General features: G+C 59.2%; 1 protein-coding gene across 1 annotated transcript in view; it reads right to left on the bottom strand.

Annotated features, from left to right (window-relative positions):
• Positions 1-538: 538 nt before the first annotated feature.
• Positions 539-24,357, bottom strand: part of ADGRL1 (adhesion G protein-coupled receptor L1) — a 47,719-nt gene continuing 23,900 nt past the window's right edge. The window contains 22 exon segments of the mRNA XM_029215874.1: positions 539-4,425; positions 4,909-4,926; positions 5,065-5,193; positions 5,287-5,383; positions 5,570-5,698; positions 6,992-7,160; positions 7,822-7,913; positions 8,309-8,375; positions 8,592-8,812; positions 8,906-9,115; positions 9,554-9,724; positions 10,020-10,234; positions 10,759-10,881; positions 11,065-11,248; positions 11,418-11,456; positions 11,788-11,973; positions 12,257-12,360; positions 13,123-13,437; positions 14,288-14,711; positions 14,713-15,089; positions 18,697-18,711; positions 22,392-22,501. Coding sequence (XP_029071707.1) covers positions 3,683-4,425; positions 4,909-4,926; positions 5,065-5,193; positions 5,287-5,383; positions 5,570-5,698; positions 6,992-7,160; positions 7,822-7,913; positions 8,309-8,375; positions 8,592-8,812; positions 8,906-9,115; positions 9,554-9,724; positions 10,020-10,234; positions 10,759-10,881; positions 11,065-11,248; positions 11,418-11,456; positions 11,788-11,973; positions 12,257-12,360; positions 13,123-13,437; positions 14,288-14,711; positions 14,713-15,089; positions 18,697-18,711; positions 22,392-22,501 — 4,138 coding nt within the window. The 3' untranslated portion in view covers positions 539-3,682.

Genomic DNA, 24,357 nt, shown 5'->3' with positions numbered 1-24,357 from the left:
CTCTCTCTCTGAGCACTGTGAGAATGTGAAATACACATGATGCAATTCCACTGTGCTGTCATGACCGAAAATACACCATTCCAGTAATGTGTGGGAGTCTAGAAATAGCAGCTGGAATCAGACAGGCACAGCACACAGTTCCTATGCTATGCTCTAATACAGCCTGTGGACCGAAGTCCAGGCTGAGAAGGGATTGAGGCGCAACATGGCACAGTGGCCTGGCCCACAGAGACTTGGATGTGCATCCAGGTGCTATAAGCCTCAGTTTCTCCATCTGTAAAATGGAGCTCGAATAACCTCTGCCCAGAGCATTTATGAGGATTCAGAAAGAAACTGCACCTGCATTGCCTAGCAGGCCCTTGAACCTACCAAGCTCTATAAACATTAATGATTCTGTGACTCACCAGTCCTCTGCTGTGGGTTCTAAATGCGGCAGTGCAGGTTCCTCACTCGGTCACAGCCTCACGGGGATGCTCCGTGCAGATCCACTCACCTGTTTCTTGCCTCCCCCCGCAAATGAGTCACGCTACTCTTGTCATTCCAAGAAATCTTAATTTCTTTATTGTTTGATTTTTTTTGACTCAACAATTTTTTTAAACTTTTTTTTCTGAAACGTTCTTGTTGTTATGAGCCTTTTGTTTTGTTCTCGTTAAATGCACTCGACCCAAAATTGGTTTGGCATATCGAAAAGGAGACCAAGGAGGGACTGGGGGCATGGGAGAAGAGGGAGGAGGCCCAAATGGACAGAGAGAAATTGAGGGTAAGAGAAGGGGAACACAGAGACAGTGAGAAAGACACAGGGAAAGAGGTGGAGACACAGAGAAAAAGGCAAGGAAAACCAAAACCAAAGCCAAAAAACCCCCACCAAACCCAGAGAAAAATAACAAGATTTGAAAGCAAATGAATTCAGGAGCCCAAGAAAGGGAGTAGGAGAGGAAACCAAGACCCTTCCTTCTTTATACCGTCCCAGCTGGAGTGGGGGCATCAAGGCACCAGGTCTGGTTGGGGTGGGGGGACACCTGGGCTCTCGGGGTAGCTTTGTGCTGGACTGCAGAGGTTTCCAGCCCTACCAGGGGGCCCTGCCACACAACTCTGAGGCCTGGGAATCCACCTTGGTGATTCTGGCTGGAATAGGAACCAAGGGACCCGCTGTGCCCTCTCTCTCCCTTTGACTGTCAGAGTCTGGAGAGAGAAAAGGAGGACTGGGCAGGGGAGAGGACGCAGGAGTTCCCCTGGGAACTCCCCCACCCCACCCTCTCTTCCAGACCTCTTTGCTGGTCAGAGGCATTCTTTGACTCTAGCTGGGCTGATGCCTGGGCCGGGCCCGCTCTTCCATCTACCCTTGTCTCCCACCATCTCTAGCCACCCCTCCCCAAAGAGGAGTCCTGGCCTAGTGAAGCCAAGGAAAGCCACGGAGCTGTCTCCTGCCCTCCTCACAGAGCCATCTGCGCAAGACCGTTCCTATCCTTACTTCACCTGCCCGTCCAGACTCACCCATGGTCTGGTGAAACGGGTTAAAACTCCCTACCAGAAAACAGATGGAACCCACCTTTACCTTCTCCCCACACCTGTCCCCCCATGTGGGACAAACCACCATCTTTGGGTCTGGCCTCTTCTCCCCCATAACTGATGGGGACAAGCCAGCCCTAGCTCCTCAGGAGAAGGGAGGGGCTTTTTAGCAGCAAAAAGAGTCCCTCCAGCCACCTATCTGTCTCTTTCCTCCAGTTCCTCCCTGGAGTTCCTCCCCATTAACCCAAAGTTCATGGCAGCGGCAGGCTGAGACCCGAAGATGTTTGAAAACTCATGGCACTTGTGAGAAAAGAGGGAGGGACAAAAGAGATGAGGGGTCAGAGCAGAGGTGGAGGGCCACCCCTGGGGAAATGGCAAATGACAGGGCTGGGCTAGTATGGCAGTGGGACTATGCTACCCCCAAAGAGTTGGGGGGGGGTGTTGCTGGGAAGGCCAGGGTGACAGACTGGAGAGGGGACTGGGAGAGGTACTCAGGAGACATCCCAAGCCTGGAGCTTCCAGCATCTGCAGGTTTGGGGTTGAGCCCTCTGAACATGGGTGTCCTGACCCCAGCCAGGCCCTGGTACCTGGCTTTGTCTCCCCTGCGGGGGCGTGTTGGGTAGGGAAGGCAGTCTCTCACCTCCCACCTCCCCACCCCGTGAAGGAGAACCACCTCACCGCCCCCAGCCCTCCCTCCTCAGTCATCTGTCAAGCTGCCCTCATTTTCCTTCCCCTCTCAACCTCTCTAGGCGGGAAATCGGCCCCTTCCTCCCAGGCCGAGTCCCAGAAGCAATGTACAAGAAGCAGGAACTCCAAGGGACAGCGCAGCCACCTTGGCAAAAGCATCTTTGGGTGTGAGGGTGCCTCCCCTGGGCCAGTGGGGAGGGGAAGGGGAGACAGGCCCCAAGTCCTGGGGCAGGCAGTGAGGTACACGCCCCAGGAGGGCTGACTGATGCCAGGGAGAGGCGGATCAGGGAAGGGTGCCGGAAAGGAAACGGGTTCTTTGTTTCGATGTTGCTTCTAGATTTTGTTTTCTGTCTCTGGATTGTAAAAAGCTGCTCTGGCGGCCCGCCCACCCGGCTGGGGATGCACACGTACACAGAGAAGTCCTGGCTGCCAGGGCCCGGCGGCGCAGCTCTGCTCCGGAGAAATCCCGGGCTGGCCGGGCCGCAGGCTCCTGGTGGCTTCAAGTGATGAGATTTTCTTTCTTTCTTTTTTTGTCTTTTTTTTTTTTTTTTTTTTCCTTTTCCATTTCATTGAAATATTTACAGCAATGGGGACGGAGGAAGAGGAGAGAGGGAAGGGGTAAGAGGGCCCCCTAGGGAAAGATCCAAGCCCAGGACCCACTCCCCAGGGAGATCCAGACCCAAAATCTGCTCCCCATAGCCAAGCCCACAGGACTGGGAACTGCTCACATACGGCCACCCCTGTGGGCTGGGGGCCCTGCGGGGAGTTGTGCTTCATCAGGAGTCGCCCCAAGGGAGGGGGTCATTGGGTGCACTCAAGGAGGGCTGAGGGGGCAGGCTTGCTGGGAAGGCTGGGACGAAGAGCAGAGAGAAGGAGCTTCGGAGAAAGGTCCACCTTTAAACCACCAGCCACAACCGCCCATTCCTCTTGCCCTGGGGCTTTCTCCCCGCTAGGGCTCTCTCCCCGGTCAGAGGCCCCAGTCTCCGTGGAGCAGGGAACTGTAGTGCAGAGGAACCTGTCCATCTGTCCTGTCCCCACTGCTCCATCCCGGTGCAACTGGCAGCACTCGGGCTGCAAAGAGAGGAGCAGCTGACGGGTTCCATCCAGCAGGGCCTTTGACCCAGGGAAACCAGAGCCCTCCCTTCCCTCCAGGGAGTAGGATGAGTAGGGGGTGGGAGGGGGAAGTCAAGAGTGGGCTGCACCCTTCCAATTTCTCCTTCCTCACTCCCCTGGGGACCTCCTGGTTCCTCACTGCACTTGCCCCAAATTGAGCTGGTGCACACGGCTGGTGGGAAACCCTGTCTGTGAACCCTGCACCTCGGGCCCCCAGAGCAGAGCCCCCAAGGGGCCTGGAGGGCCCATGGCAAAGGGGCACCTGGAGAGAGTGGCCCAGCAGCCAGTCTCCATCAGCCTCCCTCTGCCACCAGAGCCCTACCCAGGGTTCAGTCCCCGGCCTGGGACACCAGCCCCTGGTCCGTGAGGTCCCTCAGAGACTGGTAACCAGTTGCATCTGCCCATCCCCATCGGGCCCTGGCCCCTCGAGGCCTGGGGCCGCCAGGTAGCCCTCGTGGCTGGGCCGCCGCACCTGGTAGTAGCCCTGCAGGGGGTTCCGGGCCACCAGGGCCGGTGGGCGCGAGGTGTAGTAGATTTCGGGGGGGCCAGGGGGTGCAGGTGGGGGTGGGGGCAGAGCCTCACTGGGCCCCTCGGGGCTGCTGTCCGGGTAGGAGGGCGAGTCCCGCAGGTTGGCCCCGCTGGCGTAGAGGGAGTCCCGGCCCGGAGGGGAGGAGAGGGGCCGGCTGGTGGCCCCGTCCTCCGCTGTGCAGCTCTCCGACTCGTCCAGATCACTCTGGTACAGCACCGACTGGGCCCGGGGCAGCAGCAGTGGCTCCTCCAGGGCCTTGTAGAGAAGTTCGATCTCTGCCCGGTCAGCACCCCCGGGCCCGCCTGCCTCTTCCTCGCCGCTGCCCCCTGGCACTGGCGGCACGGGGGGCTCAGGTGGTGGAGGGCCCCTGGCTCCGCTGCTGCCACCCCGAAGGTTGTTGTGCACCAGCTCCGAGATGATCATCTTCTCGAAGGCGGCAGCGTCGGCCAGGTTCCGGCCTCGAGGTGGCTCGGGGGCCCCATCCCCTGGAGGGAAGTCCCCGCTTCGCAAGGAGTAACTGTTGTTGAAGTTGCCATTGAGGGGCAGCGTGTCCATGCCGCAGGCTTCTCGGCCTCCCAGGGGGTGCTCTGCAGGCAGAAGGGAGCTGCTCAGAAGGAGAGCTGGGCAGTGAGAGGGGCGCAGGCCACGTGGACGGGGGTGCCTGCTTTCACCTGGCTTTCCCTGGGCTCACCCCTGCCCCTGGGGACTGGGGTCTTGTATTCCCTCTCTTCCTCACTGGCAGTGAGGACGCCAGCTCAGCAGAAGACTAGTAGAGGTACGTGCGGGGACTAGTTCCCCCAGGGTCCCCTCGCAGCTGGGGGCTTAGAGTCTCAGCAGTATGAGGAGATCTGGGTGACCAGATCCCTTTCCAACGCTCTGTCCCCCCCATCACCTTCATTCCCCACCTAACGCGACACCCTCCAGCCAGCTGCCAAGCCGGAGACTGTCTGTATGTGTGTGTGTTGGGGGGGGGGGCACTCGAGTTCTCTCTAAGTTAGGCCATTTGAGGAGGCCACTGTCACCTTCCCCTCCCAGCCTTGGAAATGTTACCAGGAAACAGTCACACTTACTGGGTTCCCGGTAGCTCCCTGCAGGTGCCGGCCAGGAGGGAAAAGAGAGAAGGAGAGAGCGGGCTCAGGATGCCAAGTCTCGGCTCCAGTTCAGGAGGCACAAGGATGCCACCTGACCTGGGCTGTCACCCTCTCCTGGCACCACAGTGCTCTCACCTGGGGAGTTGAAGACGGCGGGTGAGGAAGGATTGAAGCCCACCGACTCGGCAATGAGAGTGTTGTAGGGGCTGGTGCCCCCACGGGGCTGCAGCACGGGGTTGGTCAGCAGATGGTTCCCCATGGTACCTGCCCAGGAGGTCAGAGGTCACAAGGCGGCCAGGAGACCCGGGCTCGGGAATCTTGAGGGACTGAAGCCGGGGGTGAGGGATCCAGTCTCACCTCGGTTCAGGGTGGGTGTGCTGTTGATGTCGCCCGCCATGAAAGAGGATTCCGTCTGTTTCCTCACAGTGTCGTTCCACATCCTCCGGATTCGGCTCTGGGGACACAGCTCAGACGTGAGGGAGCCCTTGGGCCGCCCACCCTCCACGATCTTTCTGAGACCACTTGCCTGATGAGCACCACCAGGGACCTGGGCAGAGAACTGCCCTGCCTCTTGGGCTCTCGGTTCCAACACTCAGCCCCAGGGAGCCCTGCCTGGCGCCCCAGCCCCTGGCCTGGATACCTGGGTCCCCGTGTAGTAGCGGGTGTTGCTCCGTATAGCTGAGGTCTTGAGTGAGCCGTGAGTGCCCCCGGGCGGGGAGCGAATGCAGCAGTAGGAGTGACGCAGGCACTTGCTGTACTCCTTATGCACCTGGGGGGGCGAGGAGGACAGGCAGTAGGTGCCCCCGCCTTGGGGGTCCAGTGACCAAGCTGCTGGTGGGGATCAGAAGCCCCACTGTCTCCTGTCTCCCAACAGCCAGCCAAGAAGGCTCTCTTCTCACTCAGGCCCATCCTCCTTTCTCCACCTCCACCAATAATTTCTCATCCATTCATTCACTCAACAGATCTTTAATGAGCATCCTCTATACGCCAGGCATGGTTTAGGCCCCGAGGACAGACACAAATCAGACCCAAAGCCCTACTTCTCAGGGCTGGTATTTTCTAGCAGACAGAGACTGAACACGGGTGAAACATCAGTACGTTATGTAGGGCGTCTGATGGTGTGAGGTGCTGCCGAGAACTATGGCCGTGAGTTAGGCAGTGCTGTCGGTGGGGGTCGGGGGCACGATTTCAAAAAGATCAGGGGAGGCCTCACTAAGGAGACATTTCGGCAGAGACCTAAAAGAAATAAGGCAGTGGGCCCTGTGGATATGTGGGGAGGGGCAGGGGACAAGCCCTGGGGAGGGTCCATGTCTAGGTGTCTGAGGGAGCAGAAGACAGAGCATGGCTGGAGGGAAGGGAAGAGAAGGGGAAGCCCAGGTTGGACCGTTTGGGCCTGGGGGCCTCTGTAAGGATGTCACTGTGTGTCCAATGAGGACCATGGGACAGTTTTGAGCAGAACAGTCAACCTTGCACCCAAGACTTGTGATCACTGCCTCCTTCATCCCCTCCTTAGCCTTACCCACCTCAATGTCCCCTAAGACCAACAACAGTCTGACCGGGCCTCCCCACTGCCTTCAGGATATGAATCTACAAACGCCTTGGCTCAGTTTCCCTGGCTTTAGTCTTGAGTCTACTGCCCATACACCCTTCTCCACATTCTTCTGCTTCTGTTATCTCCTTAATTTATTTTTTTTTAAGATTCAGACTGTAACACACTTTATTTTAAAAAGAAACTTCCCACCACCACAAAATTCACATTTTATCCCACAACTATTGAAGTTGGAAATGTTCTGTCTGGGTGGCACCCAGAATCATCTCCCCCCACATGCTTGACTTGTGCCCTACACCCTGGGGAGGGTCCATCAACCATGTCCCTGCCCTGTGCTCTCCCAACTCCCCAAATCTGCCTTGCTTTCTCGTTCCTCTAGGCCCCTGTATCTTGCTCTTTTCCAGAACCCTCTGCACCCCTGCCTAAATCCTCCCTGTGAGCCTGTGCTTCCCTCCAGGCAGACACAGGTCCCGCTACAGAAGGCAGGCACCTGGTCCCTTCCCTGGACCTCACCTTCTTCTGTAAGGCGCAGTGAAAGACGAAGATGAAGACCCCCTGGAAGGCGTTGAAGGTGGTGAAGAGATAGGCCATGACCACCGACTCCTTATTGATGAAGAGGAGGCCGAAAGCCCAGGTGAGGCCCAGTAGGAAGAGCAGCGCAATGGCCCCCAGGGCCCAGGATCTGGGGAGAGGTGGAGAGGGAACAGGGACATCAAAGTCCCTGCCAGCAGAGATGCCTCCCCCAGAGCCCTGCTGCGTGTCCCTCTTTGAGCAGGCCTGGACGCTGCCCTGGGATGAGCAGGCCTGCCCAGTGACACTTTCACCCAAGCTGACCCTGAGGGGCAGGCAGAGGTCAGGGGTCAGGGCTCTGTGAATGGCCAGTCATTCTCCTGCATCCTTCATCCTTTTGGCCATATTTCCAGACCTTTAAACTATCTTTCGCTGCCTATCTGTCTTTAAGTTGCCCTGAAATGGACTTTTTTTTTTTTTTTTGCCGAGTCGCATGGCTGGTGGGATCTTTAGTTCCCCGACCAGGGACTGAACCTGTGCCCTTGGCAGTGAAAGTGCAGAGTCCTAACCACTGGACCGCCAGGGAATTCCCTGGACTCGCTTTTTGAACTCAGTCTCACCCTTAGCAATTATGTGCCTAAAACCACGGCTGGATGTGCTAATACCATGTTTTCTAAGACTCGTTAAATAGATACATAACAAACACAGTAAAACACCATCTTTGTCCTTAAAATCACAGTATGTGACACCAGAGGCGAGAACACCACCTTTTAGGAAACGCTGGGAGAGGCCTGGAAAGTCCCAGGGCATGGGTGGGGCGAGGGGGCGCTCACTTAATGTTGTCGAGGCGACTGGAATCGGGCTTGAGCACGGATGAGCTCCGGATCATCTTGTGCAGAGTCACCATGAGGAACACCAGGTTCACCTGGGGGCGGGACAAGGGGAGGGGCTGGGCCAGGGTCCCTCTGCCTCCTAGCGTCAGCTCCTGGCCAAGTCTCAGCCACGACCCCCCTTCCTCAGGGTCCCCTCTGCTGCTGTACCTGCCCCCAGGCGCCTGCCTACTGGTGTAACTGTTAATGTGGCTTCGGGGCCGGGGGGCAGGGCCCATGGCCTGACACAGAGCAGGGGCTCAAATCACAGCTCCTGGAAGGATGGACCTCAGTGCTGGAGCTCTACAGGCCCACTCTGCTCTCGTTTTCTTAGTTGGCTGCTCAGTTCTGATGCTTTTCAAGGGCTTGGGGAGAATGGGGGCCTTGGGGTCAGAGCTAGGCTGGATGAAGGACAGAGACTCAGTACTGGGGGTACTGCCTTCCAACTTACCACGATAACAAAGGAGACAGGCCCAATGAAGCTCCAGATGAAATAATTGTCCACTCGGAGCCAGCAGCTGTGAAGGAAGCAGGGCCGGGGTATTGAGAGGTGGCGGGGGGGGGGGGGCAGGCTCTTCCCTCCCTCTGACTCCAGGAGCCCAGGGACTCTGCTGGCTGCGGCCTCGGGGCTCAGGAGAAGGGAGGCCAGTGCCCTGAGGGTCCTGGCCCAAGGGATGCTGCTGAGCAGGGAGCCAGCAAGGGGGAGAGACTCGGGGGGTGAAGGGGGCACTCACGCCTTCTCGGTGCCGTAGCTGCGGTAGTCGATGGCGGCTGCGATGCCCACCACCAGGGCTGGGAAGCAGTACCCGCCCAGGTAGTAGTATTTGGTGCGGGAGTACTCGCTCTCAAACACCTCCACCAGCAGCAGGTAGAGGTGCACGCCCTCCAGGCAGAGCCAGGAGAAGGCAGCCAGGAAGAAGTAGTGCAGCAAGCCAGCGAAGATGGGACAGGCAATCTAGAGAGTGGGGAGCACCACAGGTGAGGGGCTGCCCCGGCCGGCCGGTGTCATCTCTCCCCCCATCCTCTCCTGCCCTGGAGTCCTGCTCACCTCATACTGAGTCTTGTCTATCCCAACCAGGAAGAGCAGCTCGGCCAGGAAGAGGTTGATGCACAGGTTCTTGTGGATGGTGTTTCGGTCAGTCTGCAGTCCCCGTAGGAAGCAGAAAGTGGAGATACAGATTGCCAGGCAGACCAGGGAGATGACGATGCCCACCCAGGTGATGACTGACAGCAGTAGCTCGTTGATGCGGCCCTGGTACTGGGGGAAGGAGCAGGGGGTGTACTTAGCGCCTCTGGTCTTGCACGTGGCCAGGGCTCAGCTTAGGTGCCAGCTACGGGCAAGGCCGTGGGCCACGAGCACCACTGGTGCAGCCCACCTGGCCTTCTGCCCCCCTGGCCAACTTGCCGGCCCCCACCCCTCTGCAGGCGGCGCGCTCACTTCCTCATGCTCTGGAAGGCTCGTGGAGAGATGACAAAGGTGACACCAACGTGCTTCTCCAGAGTGCCTTGGGAGAAGGTGGGACCGTGACCAAAGAGAACCAGACGTGTGGCCTCATGCCCCGGGCAAGACTCAGGCCCCCCATGCCCACGAAGCTGGCCTTCCCCGGCACCGCCCATGCAGCACTTTCTATGATGCCATGCAAAGCCGGGCCAGAAAGTGGGCCCGCCCGGAGGAGCGGAGTGCTGGCCAGCTTACGATCTCGCGGTGAGCCATGAGCACGGCAAAGTTGGTGAGGTGGCTGCAGGCACACGTGGTGTGGGTCTTGTTGGACTCCACCAGGCGGCAGCCCTGGGTTGACCAGTAGCCCAGCATGGAACGCTCCGAGTAGTTCCAGAAGGAGCAGTTGGCATTGAAGTGGTTCTTGGCCTATTGTGTGGTGGTGACCGGGGGGTCAGATCCGGGGAGTCCCACTCCAGCCCGCACACCCGGCTATGGGGATAGTGACAAGCAGGAGACGAGTGCCTGGGGCTTTGGGCTCCAGGTGACAGTCTGAGACCTCTGGGGACAAAATGGCCCAAGCTGCTGAGGTGGGGGCTGAGGCCCCAGGGAGGGGTTGTAACTTGCTCTTGGGGTGGGTGAACACACAGTAGGGGGGCATATACAGCCAGGGACAATGGAGGATGCTGGGACCTTCACGGAGGGAGGGGGCACCTCAGCTCACCTCCAGGTGGGCCACAGTGAAGATGACAGGGTCCATGAGGAAAACTCGGCTGGACTCCTTGTTGATGGATGCTGCGATGACCTGGGAGTTCACCACCAGGGAGGCGCCCCCCAGGCCCCCCGCGCCCGCTTCACCTGCCAGCTTCACCGTGGCATTCTCGGTGGACAGGAAGAGGCCCAGGTTGTTGTAGAGGATGAAGACAACCTTGACCACTCCTGGGGAGAACAGGTACAGCAGGGTGTGTTGTCAGCCCCTGGCTGGTGTGCAGCTCCACCACGCTGGCCGCCAGGACCTCTGAAGCCAGACAGGCTGCAGCCCAGGCAAGTGGGGCTCTGGGAGCCCTTCTGTGGGACCACTGCTCAGTTATAGGCAGTTTTCAACGGCAGGGCAGTGGGCCGGGATACACAGGCTGGGTCCCCGGCCCACCTCTCACTTACTGTGTAACGTTGAGCAAATCCCTAACCTCTCTGGACCTTAATCTCAAATGGCACAATCCTCCCCGAACTGCCACTGCACCGGAGTGAGCCCTACAAACTACAAAGTGTGCTTGGTTCTGTGGGGCTTCGGGGGGGGGTCTCCACGAATCCCCTGAAATGTTAACACTAGCTTGAATGAAGGACACCTCTGTGTGTTGCCATGGGTCCCAACCTCCTTTCAGGTTCTTCAATCCGATAAAAGCTAAGAACCGCCGTCCTCCACGAGAGGAGCAGGGGTGCCAGCACGGGGCTCGGGCACTGACCGTTGCGGCTGTTCTGCTTGATGGTGTTGGCGGACAGCTGGATGGAGTTCTCGCTTGGGTACTCCTGGGGGAACACCAGCTCTTGCACTTGACCCTCTGTATTCAGGACTGTGACCTCGAGGACTGTGGGGACAGGGGACGGCAGGGCACACAAGGTTGGGGGTCTGTCCACAGTCCAGAGGCCCGGGCTGTGGCAAGAGGCCCAGGGTCGAGGGCCAGGGTATCCCCCATGGTCTCCAGGCCGAGTGGGCCCCCACCGTTCAAGATTTGCGCCCAAACTTGCCCTAGTGCGATTGTAGCACTCACCCACATTCTGCTTGGCGGCCAGGAAGCGGGCAGGCTCCCTGACATTGTCGGCCAGCAGGAAGGCGCCCTCCTCTAGGACGTCCAGGAGCATGGTGGCCGTGTGCACCTGCTCGGTGGCATTCATGTCCTTCCAGGACTCAAGAGCCTCTGGCCGCAGCAGGTTGTCCACCGTCTCCACCACGGCCTGCAACGGTGCGGGGGCAGCTCCGTGATTCCCCCTACATCCTCCAGTTCCCTGGGCTGGGCTCTGCGCCCCCTTCTCCGAAACTCCATCCCCAGCGCCACCTGGGGCCTGCCCAGGAGCGACAAGGGCTGCCCCACCCCCTCGGCCAGCAGGAACCCTTGAGCCTCACCTTGATATAGTCCTTACAGGTTCTCTCTCGCTTGTGCATCTGGGGAAAGAGATGGAGGTGCTCTCAGGGCTGGTCTCCCAGCCCCACTCCTCTAACCCCGACACTCATGTCTGGGCCCCAGGGAGCTTGCTCTTCTGCCTCTGCTACTGACCTGGGGCTAGGCCACGAGCGAGAACCATTCCTAAGGGAGCCCACACCCCCAGGACCGTCCAGGGCAGTTCAGGAGGGAGCCCCAGTAGACCTGGGGTCTGTCCTTCCTTCTTCTCCCGTCACCATGGGTGGCAGCCCAGCTCCGCGGTAACAGGCCAGCTATCTCCTAAGTTCCCAGGGCAGTGCCCCCTGCCCTGCTGGCCCTGCTGCCAGGCTCTACCTTGTTGTAGTTCTTGCCAGCTGACTCGCGCTCGATGGGCCGCAGGGCCTGCAGCTGGGCATCCAGGATGTCCAGCAGTTGCTCCATCAGCTTCACAGAGGAGGACACATCACCCGCATAGATGGAGCCCCGGGTGTGGCGGGCCAGCTCGCTGGCAATGTTGGCTGCGTTCTCCCCGCTCTTGATCTGTGTGAGGCGGGAGTGGGATGCCCCGGCTCCGTCAGGGACCGTTTTGCTTCCCTCTTCACGCGCCCAGCCTGCTCAGCCCCTCTCATCCCTCTCTCTGCTGCCCCTTCTCCGTCTGCCTTCTCCCTCCCCATCTATCTCTGCTCCCTCTGCAGGCCAGGGAATGGACCCCTGCTTGTCTCCCCAGTTGTTCCATTGCCCCCACTGTGCCCTGTGCCCGGGCACCCAGGGCCTGCTGTGTGAGCACGTGCGCCTGACTGGGAGGGGCAGCTTCTGCTGGTACCTTCTGGGCCACCTGGTTGACCCAGGGGGAGGTGCAGTTGCTGAGGTCAGGGCCCCGGGGGTTCCAGAGCCCCAGGGCTGGTAGACACTGGAAGGAGGCAATTCCTGTAGGGACAGACACACAGGAACAGAGAAGGGAGCCACAGGGAAGGAGAGAAGGATGGGCCAAAGCAGGGAGAAAGGAGATGACAGAGAGAGGGGGACGAGTGGGTGAGGAGAGAGGTGAGGGGAACACGGAAGACCAGACATGAAGCAGGCCGGACAGTCAAGAGAGGTATCACTCTGAGGTGACATAAGCCACTCCTTCTTCCCCTAAACCCTCCCTCTGGGCTCCTCTTCCGTCTTTGCCTACCACAGTTGGAACCTTCTAGCAAAGCTCGCCTTGGAAGCCCCCCCCCCCCCCCCCGAAGCCTCTTCTGACCCTCCCCTTGGGATCCCTAGAGCATGCGGTCTGGCTCCACCCTCTCTGGCACTTCAGCTGCTGTGTCCTGTCACCAGCTGCTCCCGGGCCTGTTCCATTTCATTCTGAAGCCAGGACTCAAGTTACCTCCCGTGGGCTGCCTGCAGGGTCCACCCAGCGCTTTGCACGTGGCGGGTGCTTAGTATTGCAGGAGGGGACGGGGGCCGAGGCGTGGGGCACTAACTGAGCTGCTGCTGTGTCCTGGGAGCTCTGCTGGGCTCTGGGGACACAGCTGCAGACATCAGGCGTGACCCCTGCATGAAACCCACACTCTGCCAGGGGAGATGGACAGGTAAGTGCATCTATGTTGAGCTAAGGGCATGTCCCCTGTCCCTTCCCTGGCCAGACCCAGCAGTGGCCATTCCCCGAGCCAGCTGCAGCGGAGGTAACCTCGGCTCTGCACTCACCTCGAGTCCCCTTGGGGCAGGGCCTCTCCACCAGCATGCCCTGCTGGGTGGCCGGCCACTGGACCCGCCGCACCTCTCGAGGTTCACAGAAGAGTTCCGGGGACACGTGCAGATTGGGGGCGGGGGGCCGCCGGGTGCTGGGGGCGGGGGCAGTGGCTGGAGGTAGGTCAGGTCCCAGCTGGTTGATGGCACCCACGGGGTGCGTGGTGAGGGGCGCCCGGCGGAGTGGGGTGGTGGCCGCAGGCGAGGCTGTGCTGGTCAGGGGTGTGGGCCGGGCCGTGGTGGTCGTGCTGAGGGGTGGCGAAGTGGCTGGGCCTGGAAGGGAGAGGGGATATGAGATGGGGTTACCCCCACGCTTCAGGCCTATTGAAAGATATCCTGGTCCCCACTAGGTCTGGGAGAGCTCCCCTGGCCCCTGTCTGCCCACAGAGGTCCCTTGTACCCCTGGGACCATCTGAAGCATTGGAAGGTGGCAAAAATTCACTCATTTGTACTTTGAAGTCTGAGAGAGCAACCACAGAAGACGGGCCAGGAAGGAGGTGTCTGGAGGCTGTTGTACACAGCCACCTCCCATCCTCATTCCACTCTTACTCTGGTCTCTCTGACCTGGCCACGTCCCTTCCCTCTGGGGGCCTCCGCTCCTCCTTTTGGATTAGATGGGACTCCCTGGAGCCGTGGGGCTGCTCAGAGCTGGTTTGGGGCAGCTGAGGGGGCAGAATGAGACTGTGGAGGGGCCCCCAATCCTGGCCAACATCGGCGGCTCGTCTTTGCTGTTTTACTGATACTGGGCTTCCACCCAAGATTTTGGTTGAAGAGGTTCCAGGGCTCAAAATGCACAGGCCTCTAGGAGACATAGCGCAGCTTGGTTAGGAGCCCAGAGTCCTTGGTCCAAATCCTCAAATGAGCAAGCTAATCCCATACTCACCCAGTGCTTGGGTTTCCTCATCTGTAAAACGGGGCAATAATAAGCCCCGTCTCCTAGGCTGCGAGGGTCAGAGGAGTTAATTGCGTGCTTAGAACAGCCTCTGTCACATTGCCATGTCACACTGCCATTGCCTCCAGGGCTCCCCTGAACCCACCTCCAGGCCCCCTAAGATGTCACAGAGTGCACCCCCCGACCCTGGGACCTAGGGGGCGTTTGGGAGCGAACTTGAGCTGTCCTCACCAGCACTGGGGTCGGGTGGCCCGAACTCCAGGCTATAGCGCACCACGAAATAGTTGTTCCAGACATACAGCTGGTTGTCACGAGGGTTATAGTCAACGGAAGAGACGAACTGGTAGGGGTTGGGGAAGGCCAGGCTGACGGGCTCCTCGCGGTTGGCGTTGGTGTTGAAGGCGTAGTCCACGCGGTTGCCGGCCGCCTCGCTGTCGTCATCCACGTACACGGAACGCAGCACGTAGAGGACACCGCACACCATGAAGGCGTTGGACGCCGAGCGCTTGTCGTAGCCGGTCTCCCACGTGCCCTCGAAGCGCAGCGTGTAGGGGTTGAGCTGGCTCACCACCAGCCGCCCGTTGTTGCCCTCGGTGGCGTAGATGACCCACAGCCCGTTCTCGTCCACGGCCAGGTCGATGTCGGTCTTGCCCCCCCCAGCGGTAGGGCGAGGTATCGTGGTAATTGGCCGTGTTGATGACCGTCTCCCCGCTCTTGATGCGCGTGCGCAGGTCGTACTTGACGATGTTGCGCGTGCGCTCCTTGTTGTAGAAGACGGCGCCATCATAGACCACGAAGCCAGTGCCATCCACACGGTTGGGCAGGCGGTAGGTGGTGGTGTGGCGCGCCGCCACGTAGTCCTCCCATGAGGCGTACTCGGTTAGCGTGTCCGTGCGGTAGGGGATCCAGGGCATGACGTAGATGCGGTCACCCGCCTGCAGTGGGTCCTTGCACCATGCGCCAGACTGGTGCTCCGACTCGTGTGTCGAGGTGGGGTCCAGCACCTTCTGCAGAGTCCCTGGGCACACGAAGACTGGGCCAGGTGGGTGGGCGGGGAGGACAAGGGGAGAGGAGCAGGGGCAAAGGAGGGGGAGAGAGAGAGGCAAGTTGGTCACGCGGCCGGGGGGGTGCCAGGCTGTCCCCTCCTGCTGCTGCAGTCACGGTTGCTTGGTAGGGCTGGTGATGGGAAGGGGGTTTCCGGGCTGGGACCCCTGCCCCGCCCAGCTGCCCCTCTCCCTGGAGATGTCAACCCTGGAGGCCATTAAGAGCAGGGTTAGTGGTGGGAGGTAGTGCCCCTCTTTCCTTCCCTGGCTGCTAGAGACCCCACAGGCTGGGGATAAGGGGTTTGGCAAGAGGCATCCCAGAGACGATCTCGTGTGCCTTAAGCAGGAGTGGAAAGATTTCCTCACTGCAGCCACTGGTGGCTTTGAGGTTCCAGGGACTCAGGGCCCTGCCCCTTCGCCATCATCTGTGCCCCTATGGAAGAGCTAGGGGTCCAGGGTCCCATCCTTCACCAACCACACCAGGACACAGATTTTTTTTTTTTTAACTCCATTTTCTTCCTCCTGCAAAAACTGCAAGGCAGAGTGATGTTTCCGTACCCACTGTGGGTGGGTGTCAGGAGCGCACTTCTATTCCAGGGTGGGAGAGGCACCCGAGGTTCCTGATGCAGCCTGTGGCAGCCCCCACCCCCAGTACCCGTGAAATCAGTAGCTGAGGAAGGGTATTCGGAAAAGTCCAGCCCCTCCTGAGGGTGCCCAGCCCTGCCCCCAGCCGGCAGGGTCTCTCATGGGGTTTATTCAGCAGCAGACGCTGACACTGGTGCACAGGGGTGAGGGGGAGAACTCGGGGAGGGAGAGGACTCCCGGGAGAGTTGGGTGGGGGGGGGAGGAGAGCTGTGTGGAGGGAAGAGAGACAAGGTGGTGGTGGTGGGGCTCGGCGAGGTCCTGGCTCCAAGGGAGGCACACTGGAGAGCACCTGGGAAGAAAGGGTTAGTGCTGGCGAGGAGAGAGGGGGGTGAGCAGAGAATTCACTCCAAGGCCCGGGCCCGACTGAGGGTCCCTTGGGGGGGCAGTCCCAGGTCCAGCTCAGAAGGGGCAAGGGAGGGAACCAGGTGCTAGGATAAAGACCCAGCCCGCCCCCAGCAGGCCCCGCCCCCCCCACCTCCCCTGCCCTGACCCCGATTTACCTGCAACCATCCCCGGCTCGGGAGGAGGGACCAAGGCAGCGCTGATGTCAGAAAGGTGGGGGGCCCCGCCCCACCCCCCCATTCCCTGAAAAGGAGGAAAACCTCAACTGCATCTCGTTGGCCACCAATAGCCTGCCCACCCTTGCCCCGTCACGTCCCAGCGCCGCCTACTCCTAGCCTCCCCTTACTGACCGGGTGGGGGGTCTGGACTTTCAGTGTGGCCAGGCTCCCCTCCTCCTCCTGTAGAGGTGATGTCCCTCCATCCAGGACGGCTGGGGCCCTCCCTCTCACCTCCCTGCTAGCAGAACCCACGGACAGGTCAGGGTGAGAGTTTGTAGTGAATTCTCTGCTCCTGCTTGGTCTGTCACCAAAGCAGCTGGCCCCGAGGGGACAGGGAGGGCTGGGACTTGGTGCCGGCTTGGGGGGCGGGGGCTTGGCCCCAGTGGTTAGAGGGGCTTGGACACTTCTCATTCCCCCACTTCCAGCCTCATTCTTCAGGAGGCTCAGGTGGGTGGGTGCGGAGATCCAGCCCTCCCTTCACAGCAGCAGGGGGACATTTTGACCCAAGGGTCTCCAGGCACAAAGCAGCCAGGAGCATGCCCTGTTTTAGGAGGGGGAGGGGAGCTTGGGGCTCCACCATCTCCCTGTCCCCAATGCCCTGAGGGGTTGGCCTGCACCTTCTGTTCAGCACACTGGCCTCTGCCCTTTTCCCCTGTCCCTGGGTCTCCCCTCTCCCCAAGCTAGGTCCCCCGCCAGCTTTGTGACGACTGAGCAGATGTGCTTGTGTGTGTGGGGGGGGGGAGGGGGGGGCAGTGGGAGGTCTCAGAGCCTAGCCTGGTCGGCAGGGCATGGCGGAGGAAAACGTGGTTAGAGGTTACCCTGGGGAAGGGGGAGAAGATGAGGAAGGGTCTGCCTGGGGCCTTTGCCAGCAAGGACCCCTCCCCAGCACCAAGCTCCCAATACCTCCTCTGCCCTCCAGCCTCCTCCCACCCGCCCTTTGAAGAGAAAAGATCCCAGGCTGCCGTATCCAAACCACCACCGGGCCTGCAAGAAGAGTGTCTGGTGCTGGGTGGGAGAGAGACTCCAGGAGAAAGAGAGGGAGAGAGTGGAGGGGTGCAGTGAGGGGCAGGGTGGTGGGCTGGTTGCCCAGGCCTCTGTGAGATGGGGGAAGGGACAAGGGGGAGGGGAGCAGCTCGGAGGGACCCCGCCCCACCTCCCTCAAAGGGGATGCTCCACCGACCACCGTAATTTCAAGGCAGAAGTGATCCTGAAAGGTCATCCCCTCCATCCGTGGCCCCTGCTGCCTGCCTCAGAGCTGCAAATTTCCCAAAACTTTCAGGGGAGGAAGTGACCATCCCCAAGAGCCCAGGCCTGCAGCTGCAGCCCTGCCCGACTCCACTAACGGACAGCTCTGCCCCCTATGGAGTTCTACCCAGCCCCCGCTGGAGGTTTCACCCACAAGAAATTATGGTGCTCGTGGAAGTCCCCAGACCCAGCCTATACCTCCCCCGCCCCTCTCCCTGGTCCTCTAACCACAACAGCCCAGAAGAAACCCTGACTGCAGCTTCGCAAGTATTTCAGAACCAGAGAAAATGCTCCCCCCCCCACTCCCCCAACCTTGAGGCCCGCCCCCACCCCCTCGTCCCGATTTGGCAGGCTGCCCTCCCCGGGCTGGGGACAGCTTATACCCCTCCCCAGGGCTGGGCCCCCCGCTGGTGGAGGACAGGGGTTGGGACTGGGGGAAACTGGTACTCCATGCTCCAAAACAGCTCTGGGCCTTGGAAACGCCAAACCAGAAGGAACTGAAGCTGCCAGGAGCCAGAGAGAGAGAGAGAGAGAGAGAGAGAGGAAGAGAGAGGAGGAATCTGCTCCCCAAAAGGAAAACAAAGATGTCCCCTCCACCCTGCCTCCCCTGAACCCCGACACATGTTACAAAAGCGGGGGGCAGGAGGAAGAGAGGAGAGAGACGGCTCACCCGGTGCCCTTCACCCCTAGTCGGGAGCCAGGGAAGGGGGTCCCTCCCTCCCCACCCGCCCTGGATGCTTACACACTTCTCCTGAAGGAGGCAAAAGAAGTATGAGAGAAGGCCAGGTCCCCCCCGGCCCCGCAAGGGCCAGGGACTAGGAAGGTGGGCCGGGGGGGTGGGGAGGCTTGGGGGGAGAGAGAGAGAGAGAGGGAGGGAGAGAGAGAGAGAGAGAGAGAAGGGCAGAGAGAGAGACGGAAGATCCTGCCCAGGCTCAGAGAGGAGCTTCCTCAGGTGTCTGGAGGGTGGAGTCACCCGGCTGCACCAGGGCTTGCCCCACCAGGGGGACACTGGGGTGGGGAATAGCGACTGGACCAAGTTTGGGGTGGGGGGAGAAGAAGGGGCCGGAGGGGAGGGTGGGTCACATAAGTATGGTGCAGGTAAAACAAAGTCTGAGTTAGGGGTTAGCATTGGTAACAGTGCGTTTACCTTTCTGCTCCACTTCTACTTTAAGCATCGGAAGAGAGAGAGAAAACAAATTGAAAAAAAAAATGTGCAAGAAAAAAAGAGAAAAAAAAAAAAGATTAAATTGCTTTCGTTTCTTTTCTGGCAACACGCCCCCTTTTCCTTTCTTTCCTCACTCCTGGTTCCCCAACCCCGAAGGTAGCATCAGCCCCCGCCCCCAAGTCCTTTCCTTCAGGGAGGGTGTCAGGGAGACAGTCACAGGGAGGGGAGACACATGGGAGGACAGAGACCAAGAGAGATGAGGGGTGGGGGGGGAGGGGGGTGTACAGGCAGGCATGGGGGCAGAGCCCTCAGATGGGAAGGGGAACCCTCAGTGCAGTGGGGACTGGGGAGGGGAGCCCCAGCTGGGAGGCGGCTCTGCTTAGGGGGGCACCAGGCAGGGATGGTGGGGAGGGTGAAGGAATTACTTAGATCCCCTTCAGCCCGGCCTGCTGCCCTCCTGCTAGAACCAGGGGCCCAGGGGAGGGGGTTCAGTGCCTCCTGGGGCCTGGTAGCCTCACGAGAGAGAACACATTGGACTCCTTCCCCTTCTGTGCTGGCCTTGCAAGACTCCAGCTGAGTTTCCCCAAACCCTCAGAACCCCAAACAAGCCAACACACAGAGAGGGTGGCAGCATCAGACACAGAATGACGGAGAAGCAGACAGGCAGAGCCCCCTGGGCCTCAAAGAGCCCGGTGGGGGAGACAGAGGCAGAGAGGGAAGAGGCTGGGGTGGGGGGACGTCACAGATGGGGCAGGACAGCAGGTGGGGCACAGACACGCTCCCACACTCCCCGGGGGCAAGCCCGAGGCTCAGTTTCTCTGCCCAGCTCCCCCCTGGGGGCCCAGGAGCCGGGAGCTCCCCAGCCCGCTGTTGGGATGGGCGGGCGGCACCTGGGGGAGGAAGGGGGCATGGTTAGGCTGTGCTCAGCTGCAAGGCAAATCCAGTGTTAGTCGGGCCTGTCCGGTGTGTGTGTGTGGCAGGGAGCCCTGCACACCCACTGCTCCCTTCCCACGGTAGCCCCTGCACCCACCCCTGACCAGCACTGGGGTCACCCCAGCTTCTGAAGCCCAGGGCAAGATGGCTGCCCAGGGCACTCCCCCTCCAGGCTCTGTGTCCCTGACCCCTTAGGAACCTCTGACCAGGGCCTCGCTCTCCTGCCACCTCTCTGGAGGAGCAGTGTTTGGCTCCCTTCCCAGCGCCTCATCCAGGGCCTGGTACGCAGGAGGTGCTCAGAGAAACTCTGGGGGATAAGTGAGTGCCCGGCTTCCCTGTTCTGCGGCGTGGCTTCCATCACCCTTGTAACACCAGCCCTCTTCTTCTGGGACCGGGAGTTAGCTCAGCCCCCCCAAGACACATCCTTCATGTCTGTGACTACGAGTGCGTGTATGCGTGTGTGCCCCTGCCTCTCCCAGGGCTCAGGCTAGCTCTCTCCCATCAGACTGGGGGTTGCCCATCCCCTGAGCCCTCCTGCTCTCTGAGGGTCATGCCCTCCCATCCACACTTGGAGGTTTGGCTCCAGGAGGTCTCTAAGCCCCTCTCCTCCCCACACCCTCTAACTTTTTTCCTGCTCCTTTCCCTGCACGGTATCCACTTTGGATGCCACTTGGATCAGGGGATTTTTTTTTTCCCTGCCCTTTATCTTACCTGCCTCAGGAGAAATTGGGTTTGTCATCTGTTGTTAGTTTTATTTTTGATTACCGATAGCAATTATAATAATTGGTAAAAATCATGAGGAGTCACAAGAAAAGCAACAATTACCGAGTGCCCAGCGCTTACTCCGTGCCGGGAACCGTGCTAAGCACCTCTCGGGCAGCCTTTCGAGAACCCTGTCTATAGAGGGGGAAAGAGGACCAGTGAAGTGAAGCAACACGGCTGAGGCTACCTGGCTATCAAAAGCAGGCACCGTTTCCCTCACACCTATGGCTGACGGTGCACAAGGAGCTTTTACCCACGTTCTCTGTACTCCGGGCAACACCTCAGGGAAGGTGTTTGATTTCCCTCCCACCATTAAAGAGGAAGGTGTAGGTTCAGCTGGATCGAAAGGGCACCCAAACCATTACTGAGCACATCCTGAACCAGGCTTGGGCCTGGGCGCTGGGGGGGTGAAGATGAGGCCTCTACCCTGGAGGAGTTTACATCCAGCACTCTGTCACCGGGAGCAGCCCCTGCGGCCAGCCCTGGGTTAGGCGCTTCGCACACATGATCTCCTGGACTTTCGCCTCCTTCTGCAGCGGCCCAGAGAAATTAAGTCATTTGCTCAAGTTTCAGAGCCAGAAAACCCAAGGGCCGGGGCCGAGCCTCGAACCCAGCCTGATTTCCCCACTGTGCTACACTCCCCAACTCCTGCCCGTCTTCCCTGCTGCCCCAGCCATGGGGCTGGGCGGTGTCCCCAGTGCTGTGGGGAGGCTTCAAGGATCAGATGGGCGTCCCTCTCAGGCAGTGGCTGGAGGCCTTGGTCGCTGAAAGGAAAGGGTGAGGAGTAAAAGAAGAAGGTTATGGAAGCACATAAGCTGTCCCATCTCCCCCAGCACGTCTGCAGTCACCTGCGAGGAGAAATCAAAGGTTGGGGGGAGGGGGGAAGGCTGGGGTGGGAGGGGAGAGGAGGGAGAGTCACAGGGCCTCCTGCGCCCCCGCCCCTACCCCCTCACACTCAGACACCCTGGTGGCCCTGCCTCCTCCCGCCTCTGCCCGGAGGCCCTACCTCCAGGTTGCCTACATGAAGCTGGGGGTGCAGGGGAGGGGATGGATGATGGGGGAAAGGGAGGGAAGAGTAAGGGCTGGAAAGAAGGGCCATGTTAAGGGTGGGGTGCTGAGGAGGAGAGACCCTGTCATTGTTTGCTCCCCTTGGCCAGGTGCAAGAATGGCAGGCCCCTGGCTCCCCAGATCACCTTTCTCAGGCTTCCTGGTGCCACCCTCAGTCCAACATGGTGGCACTTCCTTTGCAGACAGGAAGTACTACTGTGGTAACGGGCAAACAAACCAAGAGTTAGGAATCTGTGGAAGATGCCCCTAGCCCTTCACACCTGATCTGCCACCAGGCCTCAGAGGGTGGTCTGCCTCTGTATGAGTACAGAGTCCAGCTTCCAGGACTGGGAAGGGGCAGGACTGGGGGCACGTGAGGGGTGAGGGGGACAAGAGAAAGGAAAGGGAACTCAGAGAAAGGGGGGTGAATGAGAGGGAAGAGCAGGTGTGTAAGAGGGGGTCACGAAGGGAAGGGGTGAGAGAAGAGGAGGGAGGCAGAGGAATTAGAGGGCAGCGAGGTCGAGGTCCAGGGAGAGGAGAGGAGAGATATAAGTGTGCCAAGTGGAGTACATGGGTGTGGCCTTGGAGTGTATAAATAAGCCCAAGGGCATGTGAAGAAGCAGGGTGAGCAGGCCAGAGTAACAAGAGTTGGAGAAGGTGCCCAGTGGATGGGGACAGAGTCTATGAGGGTGGGGGTGTGGGTGGGGCAGACACCAGTGTGGACAAGGGTGTCTGGGTGAAGAGAATGTGTGAGGGAGGGAGCAGGCCCAGCTGTCCCCCGTGTGCCTGGCCCCGACTTGGCCGTGTGTGTGTGTGTGTGTGTGTGTGTGTGTGTGTGTGTGTGTGTGCGTGCGCGCGTGCTCAAGGTGTCTCCTCCTCACTCACTTCTGGAAGGGGGAAGGGCCCGCGTCCGCATGAGGAACAAGATGACTCACTGTAGGGGACACAGTCGTACTGCACCTCCAGGTACTTGTAGGTCCCGGGACAGGGATCGGGAAAGGCGTCGGAGCCAGCGACCACCACGCACTGGGTGCGGTTGTTACACCTGTGGAGGAGAGACGGGGAGCTGGCAAAAGACAGGCCTGGAACTGGGGGGGGTGGGGCAGGGTCAGGAGAGGAATGGACAACCCCAGATTGGGAAGGAACTGTGGAGACCACACCAGGGACCTTGTGTGGGCATTGTTTTCTGTTTCCTGCCTGCTCTCTCCTACCAGATAGGATTCTTCTATTTCTAAGCCCTGGCATGGCATGAAGCTTAGGGCTGGGCCAGAGGGGTGGCCCCATAAACTGCTCCCCCAGCCACACTTCATCACTTTCATCCTGAGTGTCACCAGTGCCATTATGTCCTTTTTTTTGTTTTTTCTTCCTATATTGACCATAAAGCCCCCACTTTGTTCACAGAAGAGTAAGATGTGAAGCCATACACGCAAGGTGGTGTCTTTGCAAAGATGCTATTAATGAAATGCTCACAGTGTTTGCCTGTGTCCACCTCAGACCATGTCTTGACATGTCCTACCCTTTGGACAGCGCTGCTGTGAGGCTCTGCAGTCAGGACAGGGGCAGAATCTTCACCTCATGCTGAAGCCATCCTTGGTTCCCCATGGGGAACACCCCCGAGTCCCTGTCAACTTCTCAGGAGGCTGGCTACCATGTAACAGGAGGCCTAGTTAATGACAACAAAAGATGTTTCTTGCTGTCTGTTCCCACGGTCAAGGTCTCCGTTTCCCTGGAGCAGGCCAAGTCTTGGCTGGGCAGAACGGTGACTTGACTGTGGGTGTGTTCAAGTGGTTTGGGGGAGCTTCCCGACAGGTACAGGGCAGAGGGGGCTCCTGTGTCTTCCCTTCAATCCTGCCCTTAACCAATGAGTGCTTAACTCATGAGGATCTGCTTATACCCACCCACCTCAACCCCCTTCTTTAAAAATATAACACTGACCTCATAAGGTTAAACAGAGACTTAGTTACCTATGACCCAGAGAACTAGTTATATTCCCCAAAGTGCTTTCACCTGCTGTAACACTGCAGGTGTATTCCTGTACGAATTCTTGTATACGAATGTTCATAGCAGCATCATTTACACAATCACCAAAAAGGTGGAGACAACCCATCGACAAATGAGTGGATAGACAAAACACGGTACATCCATACAACAGAATATTATTCAGCCGTAAAAAGGAAGGAAGCTCTAATACACACTACAATGTGGACGAGCCTTGAAAACATCACGCTCAGTGAAAGAAGCCAGCCACAGAAGCCACGTGTTTTACGGTTCTATTTATATGAAATGTCCGAAACAGGCAGATTCAGAGACGGAAAGTAGATTAGGGTTGCCAGGAACTCGGGGGAGGGCGGGGAATGGGGAGTGACTGCTAAGGGCGACGGAGTTTCCTTTTGAGGTGATGAAAATGTTCTGGAACTAGACGGAGGCAGAGGTTGCATAGTATTGCGAATGTAATTAATGCCACTGAATTGTTCACTTTAAAATGGTGCATTTTATCTTATGTGGACTTCACCTCCGTTAAAGATGAAAACAAAAAGAAAAACACAAAAACGCTGGCTTTCCAGCTGGAGACTGCATGTCCCAGCCTCCCGTGCAGCTGGGAGGAAGTGCCCAGGAGGAAGTGCCCATAACTGAGTTCTGGCCCAGGGGGTGGGAGTAGGGGTGGGGTGGGTTGCAGCGCTGAGACAGAGAGAAGCGGGTGCTGAGGGCCTTTCCAATTCTGATCTTGTTCAGGTCACTGTATTTATTCTGGGGGGGTCTCCGTCAGAGTAGTGGAGCTGGACCCTAACTAATATAAAGAGCCTCCAGGTGTGAAGGCAGTGGAGCAGTGGCCTCAACACAATCCCTCAGCCCCCGTGACCACCCTGCTCAGTGTCACCCCTCTAGGACTGAGACCCCACG

Source organism: Monodon monoceros, unplaced genomic scaffold, assembly GCF_005190385.1.
Source record: "Monodon monoceros isolate NGI ecotype Baffin Bay Population unplaced genomic scaffold, NGI_Narwhal_1 Super_Scaffold_12, whole genome shotgun sequence".
Classification (NCBI taxonomy): domain Eukaryota; kingdom Metazoa; phylum Chordata; class Mammalia; order Artiodactyla; family Monodontidae; genus Monodon; species Monodon monoceros.
This window is presented reverse-complemented; position numbering and strand designations above follow the sequence as displayed.